Below are 20,116 nucleotides of genomic sequence, written 5' to 3'. Positions count from 1 at the left end.
ACCTGGCCTTTAAAAATGCTTTGGTGAAACCCTCAGCAGGGAGTTCTGGTTTTAGAGCACAAGTGAACCTCCTTTACAATAAATGCTGCATTTTCCTTCACCACAACCCGGTGTCAATAGATTGGCTTTATTGCACATGGGCAAGCAGACCCAAGTTTGGTTTGTAACATTTACTTGCTTGGTGTTGTTAGAAGCTGGTTTGTACCTAGCAAGTTTCTGAAATTTCTCCCATGGGTTGGGTTCTTTTGAAAGCTCCGCCCACCACTGGGATACTTTCCTCCGCAGTTCCTTGATGAGGCCCATGGCTTGTATCTCCTTCAGTATCTGAATATTTGGCAATTGACCTCCATCCTCTTTATTCCGGAGGTACCTCCATGTGGCCCTCTTGGCGTGGACTTAACCCCATGTTGGCTTTCTCTGGTCCAACAAACTCAGAGAAAACTCCCACTTATCCATGAGCAGTCATCCACCCTCCCTCCTGCCTTTTCAACATCTCAGGTGAAAGTCAGTCACTAATCTCCCGTGCCCCTCAGCTGCAGGTGATACATATCAGTCTTCTTGAGTGATTCTGTTGAAGACACCTCCATGGGCCTGTGGCTGCAGGGCCTCCTTAGTGTACAGATTTTATCTGGGGAACAGGGACACCTTTTTCTAACTCTCCAGTGGTGGCCCCAAGGGACAGACACCCACACCCCTCACCCCTCCCTGTGCAATGAGGATATGGGATTCCTAGCACCCTAGTTACATGTTCCAATACCTTTAAAGACTGCTCTCTAATTTCGAATTCCTGCCCACTTCATGGCCTCAAAGTAGGTGAGGTATTTAACTAGTTCTTGACTGCCCACCACAAGATGGGCTCTCTGGAAAATAGGATTTACTGTCTCCATGCCTCTGCCAAATTTGAGACAGCAGTGTCCTTCCTATTTTAACAGCCTGTTGGAATAAAAGCTGACATTAATTAAGAATCTACCAGCTGTTGTTCTAACCACTTTACCTGCATTTAGTTATGTAATCTTCACATCAATTTTATCATGAAGATAATACTATGTGTCCCATATTATAGATGAAGAAAAAAGGTACAGAGAGGTTAAGTACTTTGTTCATGGTCACATGGTTAATTAGTGGACTAGAAAGATTCAAATCCAGGTAGCCATGCACCAAAGTCCACACTTTTAACCACCATGCTGTAATTGCCTGCCCTGGGGCACAAGAGAGTAGAGTAACCTAATATTAACTACCTACTATCTGAAAGCTGCATTCTCTGATCGGGGAGACAGCAAAGTGAAGAACACATTCCTTGTCCTCAGAGCTTCCAACTTAGTGGGAAGACAAGTTAATTCACAGCATAATACAAGATAGAATGATAGGACAGTTAATTATTTAATAAATTATTGGAATGTAGATGAAAAGGTGATCATTTCATGGTCATGCTAAATGCTTGTGAAGGTTGTTCCATGTTAAATGGGAGACAGCAATTCCATCACAGACTTGGAGATCTGCACATTTGTTATGCCAGTTTTCCCAGCAGAAGGCAATAAAAAGTGTTCTAGTAAAATAAGTATACTATGACAGTTTCCCAACAGCTAGAAGTCTAGTGTCTTGACAAAAGGGCATTATATGGGCTGAGGATGACCCTGATTAATTCCAAGTAGAGGGAATCAGAGAAGAATTAACAAAGGAAGTAAAATTTGAGTTGAATCTTAGAGAATAAGTAGGTTTTTGAAACATGGATTGTGAGGAAGGAAGGACATTCTGGGAAATGAGCAAAGGCACGGAGTTATGGAAATTTCAAGGAAGAGTAGAGAATACACCGTGATGGGAGGGGAGAGTGTGGGGAGAATTAGCAGTAGATGGATGAGGGTGTGTAGTGGGACAGAATAGGGTTAAATGCCCTTGAACACCAAGCAAAGGAGTTGAGTCTTTACCGAACAGAGAGAGAGAGAGAGAGAGAGAGATTTTAGAAGGTTTTGACCTAACCAGCATGTTGGGAAGGATTCTTGGTGCAAAGTCAAGAAAGGTGGGACAGGGAGACTGACAACTAGAGGCAGGGGACTGTTACCAGCCAGAGGTGATCAATGCTTGAACTAGATAGGTAAGAGGAAGGAAGGTGAGAACAGGGAGGAGGAAACAGAGGATCATTCAGGACTTGATAACTAACTCAATATGAAAACAAAGGCTGAAAAAAAAGTTAGAGATGACAAGGTTCAAAAAGTCATAGACTTGCTTGTGAATTTGTCAGCTGGTGTAACTTTCAGTGGGAAAGATATTACCGTTTTCCTAAATGTCAAATCCAACCACATCAAGTGTAAAAAGAAAAAGACTGTGCTTCAGATCAGTGTTGATGTTGGGAGTGCAAATAGCAAATCATGCATTTCAAAAGAAACTACTGGCGAAAAAAGAAAAATTATTTTCCCGGTACCAAATCATTGAGCTCAATGACCACTTTAGCCTATCTCAGTCAATCTTTCCGCTAATCTTCAGCCTCTCCCAGGAACAATTCCCTTTAAAACCATGATAGATACTGATAGCTTAATAATTAACGGAAATAAAATTCCTTATTCCAAGATGAGTCAAAGGAACAGCATTAGGACAATTCTGCATGGTTTTTTCTACTCTGGTATTAACTGAGAAAGAAATCATTATCATCTCAATAGCTGAATTAATTAGCGTTCACTCGGAGATGGCAACACAATATTATCACTATATCACTTAAATATGGGTACATATACAGTGTTTATACTTATGCAAATCCATCCATCACATACCTCTGCCTCTATCTTGTGCATATTCAACAATGCCTGTATCAGAAAAGTCATTTGAAAATGAATGGAAAGGAAATTCACTAAGGAACAGAGGCTCCCTGGTTATAAAAGATGAGTAGACAGGGCTGGCACTGCCATCCTAGGCTTGTGTAGCACTAGGATTCCTGGGGTGGCAGGCGAATAGCTATCGGGTGGTACAATGAAGCTGTCAATTATGCAGAATATTGCACATCCTGCTTTTCTGCTTCTTTATACGGATAGAACCCATGTACAACACTCTATTCCCAACTCATACATACAAATGTGTGTGTGTGCTCACGTGCACACACAAACACACACGCACACACCAGACTCCAGAGACTGGCAATAGACTACCTATTACTTTGAACTCAATAAAATGTTGGTTTGTGTTTACACCTTTAAGGGTCTCCTTGCTGTTTAAACAGTAACCAACACACAGAGCTGAGCAACTTTATGTCCAACATGAACTAGATTCAACTTTTAGTTCTGCCTCAGCACATCGTAGGATAAAAAGGACTCTACCACCCACTTATATGACTTAACTTCGTATTAGGCACTTTTAAACACTTCGCACATGGCGTTTCACCTAACATTCATAACAATCCTATGAGGTAGAGCTTATTCTTATCTCCCTCTTACAGATAAGGAGACAGAGTTACACAGAAATTAAGTAATCTGCTCAAGGTCCTACAGATAGTAAATGATAGAACTCAGATTTGAACTCTGATAGGCTCAGTTCCAAACTCTATGCTCTATATCACTGGATTATGCTGTCCTTCTAGTAAGGAGCTTACATTCCTAAAAACTGTCTTTCAACACTCATCTCCCCAAACCCCATACTGCATGTGAAGTGCTCCACAGTTTCTTCTCTATCTCCAAAACTTCTTCAGAAACATCCCACCCTCACTCCCCACCCCCAGCTGTCTTTTCCACCTCTGTGTCACGGATAGAAAGCTGCAAAGTAGCCCAAACTGAAGAGCAGGGCTGCCAATAGTAAACCAGGTAAGCTTTGGCCCCCACTGCACATTTCTTAGACTTTAGGATCTCAATTCTTCTCCTTGAGTTGCTTGCTGAAAATTTTTAGAACTTGATAATAGACTCCTGATCACTTGGTAGGAGCTGTTTTAGATGGTTGTTTTTGAAAAAGCAAACTTCCAAACTTTTGAAATGCAGTTAATGAAATTTATCCTGACTATTCTTACTAATTGTTGCTTTTAGGTTTTTTTCTTCTTAATCTCTTAGGGAGCCACAAAAAAATGTCTACCTGACTTTTTCAGCACTTACTTTTGCCACTACAGTGTCTATGGTGGAAACTGTCCAGCCTATAACAGAGAATCATTATCTTCCCTAGTTTGAGTCCATGAATGTGTATTTTTTTCAACAATTTTAGGAATTTTAATGTGAAAGGATGATTTATCAAGCAATTCATGTGTGCTCTGTACTGGCTCCTATTGTTCTTTTCTTTTTGCCTTTCTTTCCCATCCCAGGAGGGTAACCACCTTCTTATGCTCAAGCGCTAAGACAAAAGCTGAAGTTGTCCAGATAAAGGTGTCTAGATAAATATAACTCTTGTATAAGGCTTTTGTTTTCATTGAAAGGGTTACACTGTATCATCTCAAAGATGATGGAGGTAGAGGTCAACGCTTTTAGAGTTGGGGGAGCAGAGGGAGCTTAGCTGGAAAGAGGTATGGGGAACTTCCTCAGAGCCTGAGAATGGGATGAGTCTCACAGGTTCTGTGAGCATTGGACCAGTACCCACAAAGTACCTCTAGAGAAGTGACAGATCTTTAATGGGATGGCTCTGACATGGGAACAGGAAGATACCAACAACTATGACTTTGGAAACCTTGGGATAAAATACCCATGTCAAGAGGTGGCTGAGTTCTCCACTCTCAAGGGACCATTTCAAAGTCGGACAAGGAGCATATCAACTGATACCGAAACACTCCACCCTGTGTAAGACCCCAAAGAGTTGTGCATGTTCCTGCGGAAAAGAGCATCCCCAAACATAACCCCAGTGGAATTTCTCATCAGCCAGGGAGGCTATGAGCCTGGGAAAGATTAAATTTGATTAGAGAAATACAGAAATATAATAAGTCTTACACTTAGTCCTACCTGTTTTAGTAACAAAGCATTTCTGAAAGGTTACACATAAAGTAAATCTAAGGTATAGAGGTGACTACCAAAGGAAGAAAGTAAAAATTAGCTAAATGAAAATGAAATACAACTGATCAAAATTTGTAGGATATAGCAAAAGCAGTGCTTAGAGGTAAAATTCATAGCATTAATTGCATATATTGGAAAAGAAGAAATACCTAAAATCCATAATCTAAGTTTCACCTTAGGAAATCAGAAAAGAGCAAATTAAATCCAAAGTAAGCTGAAGAAGAGAAAATAATAAAAAGTCAGAGCAGGAATCAATAAAATTAAAAATAGGAAAACAATAGTGAAAGTCAGGGAAACCAAAGCTGGTTCTTTGAAAAGATTAATAAAATTGAAAAATCTCCAGCAAGGCTATCCAAAAAAAAAAGAGAGAAGACACAAATTACTAGCATCAGAAATAAAAGAGGGCTATGACTACTAATCCCATGAATATTAAAAGCATAATAAAGGAATCTTAGTAAAAAACTGTATCCTTCTCAACATTTAATTCTGTTTGTAAGGCAGGGAGATGGTTCTGTGGAAAGACTATCCTAAGTACCAAAAACCAAAATGCAAAACACAAAAAGCAAAAACACAAGTAGTTACCAGTGGTTGCCTCTGGGGAGCAGAATTCAAGGTGGAAATGGTTGGACAGGGGCCTTTCTACCATTTGACTTTTGAATCACATGTACTCATTGTTTTGACAAAATGTTTTAAATGATGAAGTTGTCTAAAGGAGTTGAAAGAAAAAAATCCACTGTCACCCTCACCCCCTACCCTGGCCCTGGGCTGTCTTTGGGAGAATGAAGATAGGGGTAATGTTGTTTTGCAGGAGTTTGGCTTTGCAGGTGTTTAAACTCCCAGGCAGGCAAACTCCCCAGAACTAGAGGCTTATACCAACTAGAGTTTCCTTTAGTCATTACTTTCATATTTATATATCGCTTATATTTAGTTTATACATTTTTTCTTATTAAATCTAATTTTTACTGTCTTCACTTTGTCTTACATCATTGCCCTATATTTATTTGAAATATCAATTTTTATCCACTGGAAATCACCCTTTTATCATTTTTTTCCTTTACATTCTTTTAGATACAATTTTATTGCTTTTGTATTTTTTAATCTTTTTTGTTTGTTGTACTGATTTTTCTTTTTGTCTGTTTTAGCTCAGTTGTGTAAACCATTTTCCTGGTGACTGTGAGAGCAGGAATTTCATCTGTTTTGTTCACCACTGCATCTCTTATGCTTAGAATAGCATCTGGTATACAGTCAGTACTTAATAATATTTGCTGAAAAAAAAATTGAATTAATTATTCAAACTCCCAGGAGCTAGAGGCTTAATTAGTTAATTAATAAGAAGACAGATAGTTTTAAAGATACCACATGATCCAAATCAAGGAGGCTGGATGAACAGAAGAATAACAATAATAATAAAAATAATAAAGATTCATCAATGAAATAACAATAGCTAATGCTTATTGAGCACTCAAGTGTGCCAGGTACAGAGCTAGATGATTTAAAAACAATGTCTCATTTTTTTCTTTATGGAAACCCAATGATAATAGTAATAATAGCAGATATTTACTGAGAGTTTCCCATTGGCAAGTATTATGTTAATTGCTTTACACACATGACCTTATTTAAATCTCCCTCAAAGAGTTTTTTTCCTTCAGATTTGTTTATACATTTTTTAGTTATATATGTCTATACTACATGAAAATAAGTTTGAAAAGACATACATCAAACACTAAGATTGGTTATCTCTGGGACAAAGGGTTTTCTTGAAGATGAAATGAGTTAGTACATGTAAAGTCTCCAAAAAAAAACTGCACAGAATAATCACATGATGTACGTTATTTATCTGTTATCATCACGTTGCCAATATCATCATCTCACCCTCCTCCTCCTCATCTTTACCATTATCCTCACTTTACAGGTAAGGAGCCTGAAGCCCAGAGACATTGAGGCACTTGGAAGAGTTGGGAAGAGAACCAGCTGGGTTGGAATCTACGTTGTCTGCCTCAGAGTCCTACTCTCCCCAAGATTTTCGTAACACTTATTACAAAAGGCTTCCAATGCAGTGAAATAGTTTCAACCCCAACTCTTGTACCCCACTCTAAGATGATTTGACCTATAGAGTTCATTAGGATCGTTATTATATTTTATAAAACAGACGTCAAAATCAAACAGGATTTCTGTAAGTTTATACATGAGTCTGACTCATAAACAAAAGGCCCACTGGAAACACTCTACATCTATTTTACACACCAGAATTATTTCAATAATTCTAGAATCTTTTCTAAAGCTTCAGAACTAAATTTAATGCTGGTTCGCTACCTTACATAAACATATATTCAAAAGGATGAAACATTACCCATTTACTCATAAAATGCCTTTTACAGATGCTACCATTCTCTTCTGACAGGGGTATACTCTCCTGGCATGGAGACAATTGTGAGTGACACTGACCTATTTGGGAATGAAGCCATTTCAAATATCCAGCTAGTCAGATGCAGATCAGTTTTGCGAGCTGAGGTCTGAGGTTTGAATCAAAATTCATCCAGACATCAGCACATTTCCATATGCTCCACTGATAACTGAGGGGGAGGGAAAGCTCTCGATTTAATCTAGCGCCGAGGAAACGGCAGTCATTGTCACCCAGCATTATGCTTGTGTTCTGCAGTCGTTACTTAAGAAAAATCAGAATTTACCTCATAATGCCATAAATATCTATGACAAATAAAACATTCAGAAAAATTAAAATATTTCTAACAAACAGATACAGAGATCGGTGAAATCAGGAAGTTTAACCATGATCTTTATTTGGTTTTTAAGTTCTAAAAAAATTTTCTCATGTGTGTGTATCACATTTATGAGAGAGCTGCAGTAAAATCCTAAGGTAAGAGGGGTACCAGGATCTTTACACATAAAAATTTTACTGAATCCTCACAAAGGCCCTGTGAAATAGATATTATCCTTAACTTGCAGATTGGAGGCTCAGGGAAGTTATGCACTCTATCAACTAAGGATTGGCTGGCTGGATGTGTGCATCCTCTACTGCAAAGGCAGGACAACTGAACACAATCTTTCCCAGATTCCCTTGCCACTAACATTGTGGATGTGACTTCAGCTCTGCCAAACAGATGCTCTTGTAAGATACTTGAAAAGTGGAAGTGAAGCAAGAGCTGTGCTTCTGTTGTTTCTGCTGGACTATGGAGTTTTGCTGTGGCAGCATCCTGGTTTCCAGTTGCCAGCTTCCAGGGCACTGAGAGACTAGACACAGGGCACTGAGAGACTAGACACAGGGCATTCATTTTTTATGTGGACAGATTTAGCAGGCATACCACGGCTCTGGAGCCTGTAGCGAAGGTACCTTGCAGTGAAGGTAGCTTTCTGATCCCTAAATGGCAGCTAAGGTGCCATCTTCCCAGAGTCAACAGTTCCTGTGTTAGCTTCCTGACCCCATATCTTCTTGAGTAACAACTGCCCTGGCAAGCCAAGTTCTGCAGTGTGGCTCTGAACATCCTCTTGGAGACTCAGTACAGAACCTGCTCCTCTGTCCTTCCAACGTCTCCGGTATTAATTCCTCACTGCTTGAAATTTGGTTTCTGCTTTATTTTGTTCAACTTTGGCTACTACAGGAAGTGACTTGCTTACCCAGCCAAGAAGTACAGAGCCTAGATTCAATGCATGCCTGTTAAATGCCAGAGCCCACACTCCGTGATGGAAAGTTATGGAGTGAAATTCGTTTTGCATCTGGTTAAGTGCAGATATCCATGTGGTGTGGGGCTGGGGAACCAAGTTGGCCAAGCTGTTAGGCCTGCCTAGCCCGGGACACTGGTTCTTTTACTTGTACTCTGCCCTCTTCTGTGCACCTCCTTCTCATTCTCTAAGCTGATTTTCATTTGTTTTCTTTGGAGAACATATAAAAAGCACAAAGAAGCCAAGTATTGGCTTTTCAGTCACCAAAGCCTAAGCCTCAGGATTGCCGACACCAACAAAATTTCCCCAAGTTGGGAGAGGCAATCAAAGAGCTAAGACATGTTAAGTATCTGAGAAGGTCCTGAGCTCTACCCCTCCCACCTCTAATCCTCAGACTGAGTCCTAGGATTGGGTTCTGTAGAAACTCCATTTGGAAATCCTAGAATAGAGGAATTCTTGGAATCTTTCCTGGAGAGGCCCTCAGGATTCCCTGCACCCAGCGAGGCATAGGAGCAGATGAAATGGCCACATGGTTTCTCTGGGCAGCCAGGCATTTCACTGAGACACAGCAGCAGCATCAGGAACCCACCTACCCAAGCAGCAGGGAAGAAGGCGGGGCCAGACAGGAAGGAGGAGTGTGCTGGGGAAGCCAGGATGGTGTTTCAGAGACCTTTCCCATCAGTGACTGAAGACCAGAGAGGGCAGCACCCAACAAATGCCAGACTGTGTCAACAGCACCAAGAACCAGAGCCCCACCCCCAGGGCCCAATCCCTCCAGACGCTACATAATCTGGAACTCAAACAAAACCTCAGAGGAACTGAGTAGAGTAATACTGAATTGATGAAACAAAGTTTCCACCACGGCTTGAAATTGAATTAAATCCAGTTATATAAAATAAGGTTATTTTTCTCACGCACCACACCCTGAGTGGTGGGCTCTCCACTACAGTCTCCAGTCAATTCTGACACTAACCCCCGAGAGTCACTGGCCTAGAACAGGGGTCTGTCTGTCCCATTGCCTATTTTTTATTTTCCTGCCTATTTTTGTAGGCTAAATAAAGCCACAGCCAGGCCCCTTTCTTATGTGGCTGAGTTTGCAGAGTTGTGTAATTCCAACAAAGACCTCTACGGTGCAAAGCCTACAGTATTTACTACCCATCTCTTTACCAAAAAGCATTGCCAACCGGTGATGTAGAACATGGGCTCTGCCTACTTCCGTCTCCTCTCCTCTCTTGCACTCTTGTCATTTTGCTGTCATTATGGGGGCAAAGTCTCAAATCAAAATCAATGAAAAAGCTCTGCCTTTCTCTGCTCTTAAAAATGTACCTATGTCCACAGCCAGCTTTTCCTCCCTGAACTCCCCAGAGGATCGGTTACCCTTTGACCTGTTTTCTGTACCCTTGTCTTGTGACTCTGCACTTGTCTAGTGGCCTCCTCTGACTTCTGTATCCTCCATGGGCTTCTCCTCCCTTGCCTGCCTTTAGAGTCGTTGTTTCTTAGGGTTGTCCTTGGGACTCTGCTCTCCCTCTATTTACCCTGCCAGGGATTCTGTTCAGGAGGATCAGTTTTCACCCCAGTGTTCACCTTTCAGGAGGTGAGCTGGCCCAGGTTACTGACAGCAGGGTTTTATTCCCTTGGCTTGGACCATATCAATAGCTTAACACCTCAGTGGAGCACTTGATTCTCTTAGGTTGGCCACCAAGTTAGTCCATATTAGCCTTGAACGAAGAGCTCAAAGAGTAGAATGATCACTTAATGGTTAATAATAGAGACTCTGGAGTTAGATTTAGAATAGGTAGATTTGAAGCTACACCCCCTTTTAGCTAGCAAGCCTTGAGAAAGTTGATAAACCTCTTGTGCTTCACTTTCTTCATCTATAAAATAGGGATAAGGTATGAGAATTAGTAAGTTTTCTACCGAAGTGTAGTTAATACATCATATAAGCTATTAGCCCTGGCCTCTAAATCTCAGCTTCTTTTTGAAATGATATGCTTATTCCTTACCATGAACACATTAATACCTACTTTCCATAGCTGCTGTAAAGACCCAAGAAAATGTTCATAGAATATCTGCCTTAAGAACTGGCATGCCATGGGCACTGAAAATTGTAGATTCAAAAGTGTTTATAATAGGATCTTTCTTTTGAACCAGATTTTCAGAATAAACTATGCATGTTCTTTCCTATTTCTCTCTAAGCAGGAAACATGAATTATATTAGACTTTGTGTCTTTCTAGACGTACATTTTTAATCTATTGAATTTTCCTTTTGATGACCTATGGAGAAAGCACTGCCACCCTTGAAAATTTCACAATCACAATACACAACCAAGCTGCTTAACCAGATGAGTCCCTTCAGGTGCCTTTTTGCATGTAATTTACACCAGTAGTTCTCAAACTTTAGCAATGAGGGCTTGTTAAATCACAGATTCCTGGGTCCCTTTCCCAGAAATTCTGGTTCAGTAGGGCTGGGTGGGGCCCTCAAATTTGCATTTCCTACAATTTTCCAAGTAATGCTGATACTGCTGGTCCAGGGACCACACTTTGAGTAGCACTAGTCTATACAGACAAGGTGAAGAGGCCTTTGGTAACCTGGGTCACTAGCAAATAGAATAGATCTTGTCAAACAGCTGATAAAGGGTAGGGCATCAACATTTACCAAGATGAGCAGAAAATAGTCCCATTGCCACTATGCTTTATGTTAGTAGATTCTAAGACCATAACGATAATAATGATAAGCATTTATTAAGTTTTGACTATGTACCAGACTTTTTTCTAAGTCCATCACACATACTAAATTTATTCTTACATTTTTATCTTATGAATGTCTTTAAAAATTAATACTGTCATTCTCTGGATCATCTCTATGACCATCTTATACTGCCATTCAAACTAATTGCCCTCATTTTAATTTGTGTCATGATCTCATTAACAGCAATAAGTATGATTTATTTGTCAAGAGCCAGGAGAAAATGGCAAAGGTAAACTTCATATGCATGAGGTGTATTCAGCTCAGGGATGGCCAGATGGAGCTCTAGACGAACCAAGGTTTGGATGACCCAACTGTTTGAACAAAGAAAAGTAGTGGGGAATTGAGGCCTCACATGCCATGTGCTGTAGGCATACAAACTCAAAACAACCTATGCTTTAGTAACATTTTGAGCAATAAAATAATGGACTATTTATAATCTATAGAGTAGATTAGTTTATTTATTTTGTAGTTTTGTTTACATTTCATTTTGAAAATTTGTTTATGTTCCTGTGTTGTACTAAAAATAGCATCAGGAATTTGATAAAAGCAATTTGAATCAACATTAGAGACACAAGAAATGGCTTCCTTCAAGAAAGCTCAATACATAACAAGTTTGAGAAATTCTGTACTATAATAGTACTTTTAACTGAACAGTCTATATCCGTGGTTCTTGATGATGTGATTTTGCCCCCACCCCAGGGGACATTTAGCAATGTCTGCAGACATTTTTCATTGCCACAATTAGGGGGTTGCTACTGGCATCTAGTGGGTAGAAGACAGGGAGACTGCTAAACACTGTACAATGTATTTAAGACATGTCCCCACAACAAAGCATTATCTGGTCCAAAATGTCAGTAGTATGTGATTCAGAAACCTTGATCTAACATTCTCTTTCATCAATTTGTAGCAATAGGAGGGGCGAGATGAACTATACATATTTTTTGACTTATGCAATACAAACTAGGTTGGAAGACAAGGCACAGAGACATGAAATAACTAGAACATTATAAACTATGGTTCTATAGATTCAGAAGACTTAAAGAATGTCAGAGGCCAATCAGTACAGTTTCCCTTACAATGCAGGAACTTCCTGTATGAGGACTCAAGAGGTTCATCTAACCTCTTTTTGAATTCCTATAATAACAAAGAGCTCATTATCACCGGAGGCAGGAAGCCGCCAATCTCACTGTTGGAAGACTTCTTGTGTTAGAAAATTATTTCTTGAATTAAGCCCAAAATACACCAGTCTATAAGCTTCATCTTTTGGTCCTCACTTTGCCCTCCAGAGTAATGATCCAGCCACTTTTTGACTAAGAACTACTACAAAGTTCTACTTCTTTTATGTAGGTCAGCAGTTGCTTTCTCAACCCTATATGTAGAAATTTTATTTTTTACTTTAATCCAACTCTCAGGCTAGTCATTTTGAAACCATTTTACTTTTTCTAACCAATAAGCAATCCCTTCCTGCTTTATTTTCACCCTTTTTTCAAAAAAAACTCTCACATAAACAGATTTTCATCTCCGTAAGTCCTGCTCAGAATAAAAATTGTCACAACTGTCACTAAATATGAGGGTTGGTTGAAGTGTAGTATTTACTTTTATCATTTGGAGGTGGGGAAGAATATTGCAAAATTGCAAATATCATAAAAAATTGTGAATGTATTTTTATAAGGTAGAGTTATATATACTAAGTATCATTGATAAGCATGGATTTTCACTATTTTCATAATCCCATTTATTCCACATTTACTACCTACCAGACACTGTGTTAGAGGAGGAGCTATGAGGATCAATAGTCGTAGAAGACATAATCTATGCCTTCAAAGAATATATGTTTTTTTACCTATACAGACTTTTCTCTCCACTGAAAAGGATGTATATTTTGAAGGCCATAAATAAGATCTCTTAAATTTTCTTTATAGATCTGTTTTAATTTTTAATTTGGGGGCATAAATACTACTTTGCTCTTTAAAAATCTAATGAACTCATACCAAATTTTTAAGAGGTGACTAATACAGTTTTATACAATCTGATCATGTGAACTTCCAAAGGCTTGAAATGTCCTAGAGCCATGCTCATGTGGCTGGGTCCTCTGTTTCTTTTTACGGCAAACACTGGCATCTGGGAACACCAAATTGACACACTGTTCAACAAATTCTGCTCAAGGGACAGTTCGTAATCAGTTTTCAATGTCCTAGAAGCTAACAGAGTGCCTAATACATGGTAGCCATCCCATAAATATTTGTTGAATGAACAAATACAAAATTAAATAGGTGAACCTCCTAGTCCACTATGTTTTTTCCTCTGAAATTTTACGAACTTATCATCTGTGCCCTTATTGGGAAAATGATCATATAGGACTTTATATAGAGCCATTTTCATATTTCACATGTTATATTTTACCCACCCTAAATGGATTGCAATTTCATTGATTTCCCTACAGCATTCATTGCTCACAGATCTATGTTCCTGCTAAGTGAAGTATTTGTTGAATATAGATAATTATTACTTCCTTTTTTGTTTCCTTTTGTTTTTCTTCCTCTTTTCTTTCTCAATTAACTAGAGTATTTAAAATGTATTTTAAAATATTTATTGAATAAAGTCTTAATCTCCTTGATCTTAATTTTAAGACATGAGTTCAACAATTTCTGTTTTTTAAAAACAACCAAAACAAAATCCACATCATAAATTCCTTCTAATTATGTGTGAGACTGTGAATAGGAAAAAGGTTACTTATATCCAAGATAAATACTCTAAAAAGCTTTTCCAAGAAATCTATGAATTCCCAAGAAAATAAAGAGATAGGAAGAAGTAGGAGCAGAGGATGAGAAAATGGGAAGTTATTTAGGAAAAGAGAAGAATCCAATTTGAGGGATTTCAGCAACCAATATAGAAAAACATTACTAAGGATAAACCTACCAATCCAAAGATGCTTACCTTTGCACCCTTCACAGGTCAGTGCATTGTAATGGTATCCAGATGCTCTGTCTCCACAAACCACACATAGCTCATCCCCTTTTATTCTTCCTGCTGATGCGCCCAGTCGGGCCTTCTTTGTTACAGGAATCTCCACTACCTCAGTCTCTCCTTGGTAGAGAGTCTCAGTGGGCATTCGCCTGAGTTCATATATTCCAGGAGAGTACCACTCTTCAGGCTGCTGGGGGTAGAAACCCAGGTTGGAATAATAGGAAGATGAGGAAATCTGTGGTTGAACTTGGGGAAATTGAACATTGTTGTATTGTGAGTATGGTTCCACTTCTAGATTCTGTCCCAGAGGACCTGTTGTTTGTTCTGTTAGCACACCTGAACAAAAGTGACAACAAAACTGGAATTAATGTCATCATTCTATAAATAAAAGAGGTAGTTTACCATATGGTTAGGAGTGTGAGCTTTAAGAAAAGACTGAAATATTTAACCAAATAAAAATTAACATTTTAATAGTAAAAAAAACTGAAAAAGATAAAATTAAAAGCTCAGAAAAATAGCTGCAACATAGAGGACATACAAAACACTCATATCATTAATATGTAAAGAGCTTTTGCAAACCAATAAGAAAACATTCAACATGGGGAAAAAAGGAAGACAAACAGGAATGTTTAAAAGAAAAAGGAAAACCAAAAGGAATGTTAAAAAAACATTCAACATGGAAAACATTTGACAACCTATGGAAAAAAGGATAAAGGATGGGCACATACACAAGTGCTATCCTTTGTCATTTGTGTCTCACAAAATCCTGTGAGGTGGGTAACAGTATGATCCCCACTTACAAATGATTAATCTGAGGAACAGAGAAGTTAGGCAACTTTACTCCTACCCACCTAGTAGCTGAGATAGGAAATTTGGGTCTGACTTCAAAGCCCATGTGATAACTTCAGATGTGTGAAACTTTAAAGCATGATAGTAAAACCTTTTCTCTTTCTCCCTCTGTACTTGAGTTCTTTAGTTTCTTCAAAGCCTCCGCTTGCAGGTGACCCATAACTATGACTGAAAGACTCTGTATGACCCTACCTTTTCTTTCTTTTCCAGCCATTTCCTAAGTTCTAACTTCCATATTCCTTGAATGTGCTTTGTTGCTTCCAGACTCAGCACCTTTCCCACATGCTGCTTCCTGAGTCTGGAACCTTCCTCAACACAACCATCTCCTCTGAGAGTGCCATCTCACTATTCTCCACTTATCTCTAAATTTCCTTTTAGGTAGAGCTTCTCTTGGGAAGTCTTCTCTGACCCCAGGTCCCTAGGCATCTTGGCCCTGAACCTAGTGATACGGTACTTACTACCCTGCCTGACTCTCCCTTTGCTCATCTGTAAAGAGAAGACTCCTTGTTGGAAGATCTTATAGATCTTCCTTACATCTAAACCTCTACAAGTATATGACTTAATGGGCATTAAAATTCAGGGCCTTTCTACTATAGCAAAGTGGAAAATACGTATATTAAATGTTTATTGAAAAAAATGTTTTCTGCATTGATCCAGGAAATGATTGATGGAACACAAAATATCCAATATCTGTGCAAAATCACTTTCCTCTCTTTCATGCCCAACTTATCCATATAAAACCAGCAATGAGTCAGTATATCTGGCAGACAAAAAGTTCTGGCAATGATGCTTTGTCTTATGACTACAAAATGGAAGAATATAAAAATATGGAATTATTACAGAAAAAATAAAAGATAAACTATAAGCAAAATCCTGATTTAATAACTAAATATGATTAAAATTCATGGAGTGAATACAATTAAAAAGAACTAAAGGCATTAAGAGCATTAGTTTCACTTATAACTAGATTTTATCCTCTAAGCCATCTTACCCCTCACTCAATTCCCTGTCCGCACCCCCAGCCCCAGATTCTCCCCACCTACAGGTCCCATAATGTTAAGTAACATGCCTAAGGTCAAATAATCAATTAATGACAATCTAGCTTCTGCAGAATCTAAGGAAATGTGCAACTGTTTTCTCCTTACGTGACAATTCTATGATCTTTGAGCATTATTTCAATGAAATAAATCTTTTAAAAACCAAGGGATACACTGGAGTCCCAACTCAAGTCAAATCATGTTATCAGTGTCATATCAATCTCTGGAATCATCTCAATTAAAATGAAAGCTTTCACAAAGACATTAATTCTACTAGATAAGAACAACAAAACATGGTAAGAATACATGATCAGTATACAATATTACTAAATAATGCCTCTGTTCCCAAAGCACATCCTCTTTTGAGTATTTCACAGTATCCCCACCAAATCTCCACAGAGACAATATACAGGCAACTTACAATTTAAAAAACCAGCATAGTGGGACTAGAATTACTTCTACCTTGAGCTGACTGTGAGACCTTGAACAACTGCCTAACATTTTTCAGTTTCAGTTTCTTCCGTAAAATGGGGTTACTAACACCCAGCCTTGTTATCTCATAAGGTAGTTCTGAGTATAATATAAAGTTGTTGAGAAAAAGTTTTGATAAGTTGAGTGCCAGAAAAAGACATGATTGTTTCCTGAAGAACCTAGCAAAATCTTGATTCTAATCATAACTAACTAATAGTTACTTAATAACTATTAATACATATCAGTCTGTTTTGATGATATGTTATAGGATACTTGTTTTACTTATATATATATTGAACACTTACTATTTGCCATACTCTGTGCTAGGTTCTGAGGATACAACAGTGAATAAGACAGATAGAAAACAGATAGATGAGGTCCCAGACTTTTTCTTGTTTGTGTGCTTGGGGTGGGGAGGGGTGAGGGTATGTCAAGGGCTGGGATAAAACCAAGTAAACAAATACAGAATTTTCTGACAGAGCATAAGATGTGGAGAGGACAGAGGTAAACTTTAGAGTGTACCTTCTGAAAATGTAAACCTAGTTCTACTTTTTTTTTAAAGAATGAGACAGATTTGTGGAACAGTACCAAAGCACACATTTTGCTTTGTTTGTTTTATGAGGGGGAGGTAATTAGGTTTATTCATTTATTTATGTTTGGAGGAGGTACTGGGGATTAAACCCAGGACCTCGGGCATGCTAAGCATGCACTCTACCACTTGAGCTATACCCTCCCCCCTAGTTCTACTTTAATACATTGTAAAGGGAAAACACATATATTTGAATTTATGAGTGATTCTTATGAATCAGAATATTTTTCAAGAATATTTATCAAGAAATAAGAGAATTTGGATTTCTTTATAACAGAAAATTCTCCATGAGAGTTTAGGGAAGAATTCTCAAACAGGAACTCTTGAATGACTCCGGGAGAGTCTGAGATCCCCTGCAAATGGAAGCAAAATTCTTCTGGGTAGAGAGTCTCTAGCATTTAATAGTTTCTCTAAAGTACCATTTAAGGTAACTTTCTGTGGAAGTGTTCTATATCTTCCAATATGGTAGCCACTTAACCATACGAAATATTGAACATTTGAACCACACCAATGATAATGAGGAAATAAAGTTTTCATTTTATGTAACTTTAATTAAAATTTAAAACTAAACAGATATATGTGGCTAATATTAGACATATTAAGACAGCACAGCTCTAAGGTATTTGTGACCAGAACTACTATGTACCCAAATGGGACAGTCGGGTTCATGTAACAAGGACGGCACTTTCCCATGAAACTACAGTTAGTTTCTGATGAGCCTGATAAAGGGTTCAGATTATATCCAGTTTTTCATCCCTGTCACAAAGCTGACCCTAGTAAACGTTTCATGAATGTTTGCTGAATGTTTTATGAATGGAAAAATTGCCTTCTATGCCTTCCTTTATTTCCTAATCCATGGTTTCTTAATAGATGAGACGACTTGGTCTGTGAAGTTGTTTCCCATTTGTGGTGCCAGGCCTTTGCAATGTTGGTGTTTCTCCCTGGCTGGCTTCTCAACCCATTGCCTCCTCTGTGAGGCATGTCCCTGTTTCCCTTATATACCCTCTGAATACACTTCTACTGCAGCACTTAGAAGCACGTACCAATATTTTTGTTGGTTTACAGGCTTATCTTTCACACTATACCATTTGAGGTGGTAGGACACACTCATTACAAGAGTCCTACTGCGTAGACAAATCTGGATTCAGCTCATCTGCAACTTGCTGGATGTGTGAACTTGAGAAAGACATTGAACTTCTTTAAGTGTCTGTTCTCTATAAAGCTGGGATAATATAGTAATTGAAACAGAATATAGTACCGAGGTGACAGGTTGTAATAAACTAAGACAAGGAATGTAAATGGAATAGTGCCTGAATACACATAAACCTTCAGTACGTTTTTGTTATTGTTGTGGTTAGTCTGTGAACTCTTTGGGGGACTACACTAGATTACTATATATTACATTCCCTTTTTATCTTCATTCCTGGCACCTTACACAAGCCTGACACAATGTAAATCTTTAATAAAGGTTTATTAAGTTGAAATAATGGAAAATTTACTTCTCCAGCCTTCCCACTAATTTCTATTTCTAAATACAGTGCTGATCAGTCATTTTTAAACATCACATCTCAACAAAACAATACACTGCCAAGTCTACAACCAAAAATACCTTCAAATTGTAGTTATTGTAGAAATGATTAGTTTTTCTTTTAGCTGGAAATTCAAAAGGTAAGATTCCATTTTGAAAAAAAATCTTAAAGCAGTCAATACTCTATTATACTGTCTATATTTAATTATAATCTGTATTTTACTTTACCAAAGACAAACAGCCTAGGCTTAAAGCTGAACTCTTTACTCACCTGATTTTCCATTGACTATTGGGAGAATCTGCTGTGAAACTAGTTCAGTAAATTAGTGTTTTTCTTGATTTAAAAAAAATGTTTCTCACCACAACTTACAGTTTGAAATACATCTCATATCATGACCTCTGCACACAATTATATACATGTGTCTAAGTAACTGAAGCAAAATTTCCAGGAAATAACACTACCCCTTACCTCTTGATATACATTCTGATATTTCTATTCTATTCTACTTCTCTATTCTATCCTATTCTAGGTCCTAATGCTGGTCACAAGCCACAAAATAGACTTCATGACCCAGTGGGATTTGAAACTTGCCATTTTAAAAACACTACATTAAATAATGTACTGTAAATTTTTTTCTAGTGTCCACAAGCATTAATATTAGAACTGCCTAATGTTTAACTTGGAAGAGTGGTGTTAATTTTATGTAATACCCAGGGAAGAAGTATAGGAAAAACACACTTGTATTTAATCTTAATGAGATACTCACCTGCATGGAAACCCTATAAAAATCACCCCACCCCAACTTCTCACCCCAGTCTTCTGGTTCTGCTTGAGCCATCGTTGACAGAGATCTGTAACTGTAATCTCAAGCAAAAGTCCCCCATGTTCCTCAGTCCAGTGGCAGAAGCTCCACCACGAGCACCCATGAACAGTCTCTTACCTTTAGCAGGCTTCACGCTCATCATTTCCATGGCAAATCCTGACGACATGGGGCTATGACAAGGTCTAATTTGAATTGGATTTTCTAACTCCTGAAACTGCATTACCATTCTTAGCTTACTCACAGCAACTGAAAATGAGACTAGGTAAGGAGTGACAGAGGCCAGAGGTTGTGTGGTTTACTGATTAACTTCATTACAGAGCAGAATATTTGTAAATGTTTATGAGAAAAGTCCTCGATGCCAAATTGCCTAGTAAGCTGGAAACAAGTCTCTTAGATAAACATTTTGGGGGAGTACTTTCCAGTTTAAGAACTTTTAGAGGACAGATTTCTGTTCAGGGCACTCAAAGTGGATCTG

At 38.4% G+C, this 20,116-nt stretch overlaps 1 protein-coding gene across 2 annotated transcripts in view; it reads right to left on the bottom strand.

Moving 5' to 3' along the window:
* Positions 1-19,894, bottom strand: part of NR1H4 (nuclear receptor subfamily 1 group H member 4) — a 43,366-nt gene extending 23,472 nt beyond the window's left edge. For both annotated transcript variants that reach the window (XM_010990001.3, XM_031462959.2), the window contains exons 1-2: positions 19,759-19,894; positions 14,314-14,679 (exon numbers count right to left, since the gene is read on the bottom strand). In XM_010990001.3, coding sequence (XP_010988303.2) covers positions 14,314-14,679; positions 19,759-19,867 — 475 coding nt within the window. In that variant the 5' untranslated portion in view covers positions 19,868-19,894. The remainder of the gene's footprint in view (positions 1-14,313; positions 14,680-19,758) is intronic.
* Between the last annotated feature and the right edge of the window lie 222 nt (positions 19,895-20,116).

Source organism: Camelus dromedarius, chromosome 11, assembly GCF_036321535.1.
Source record: "Camelus dromedarius isolate mCamDro1 chromosome 11, mCamDro1.pat, whole genome shotgun sequence".
NCBI lineage: Eukaryota > Metazoa > Chordata > Mammalia > Artiodactyla > Camelidae > Camelus > Camelus dromedarius.
This window is presented reverse-complemented; position numbering and strand designations above follow the sequence as displayed.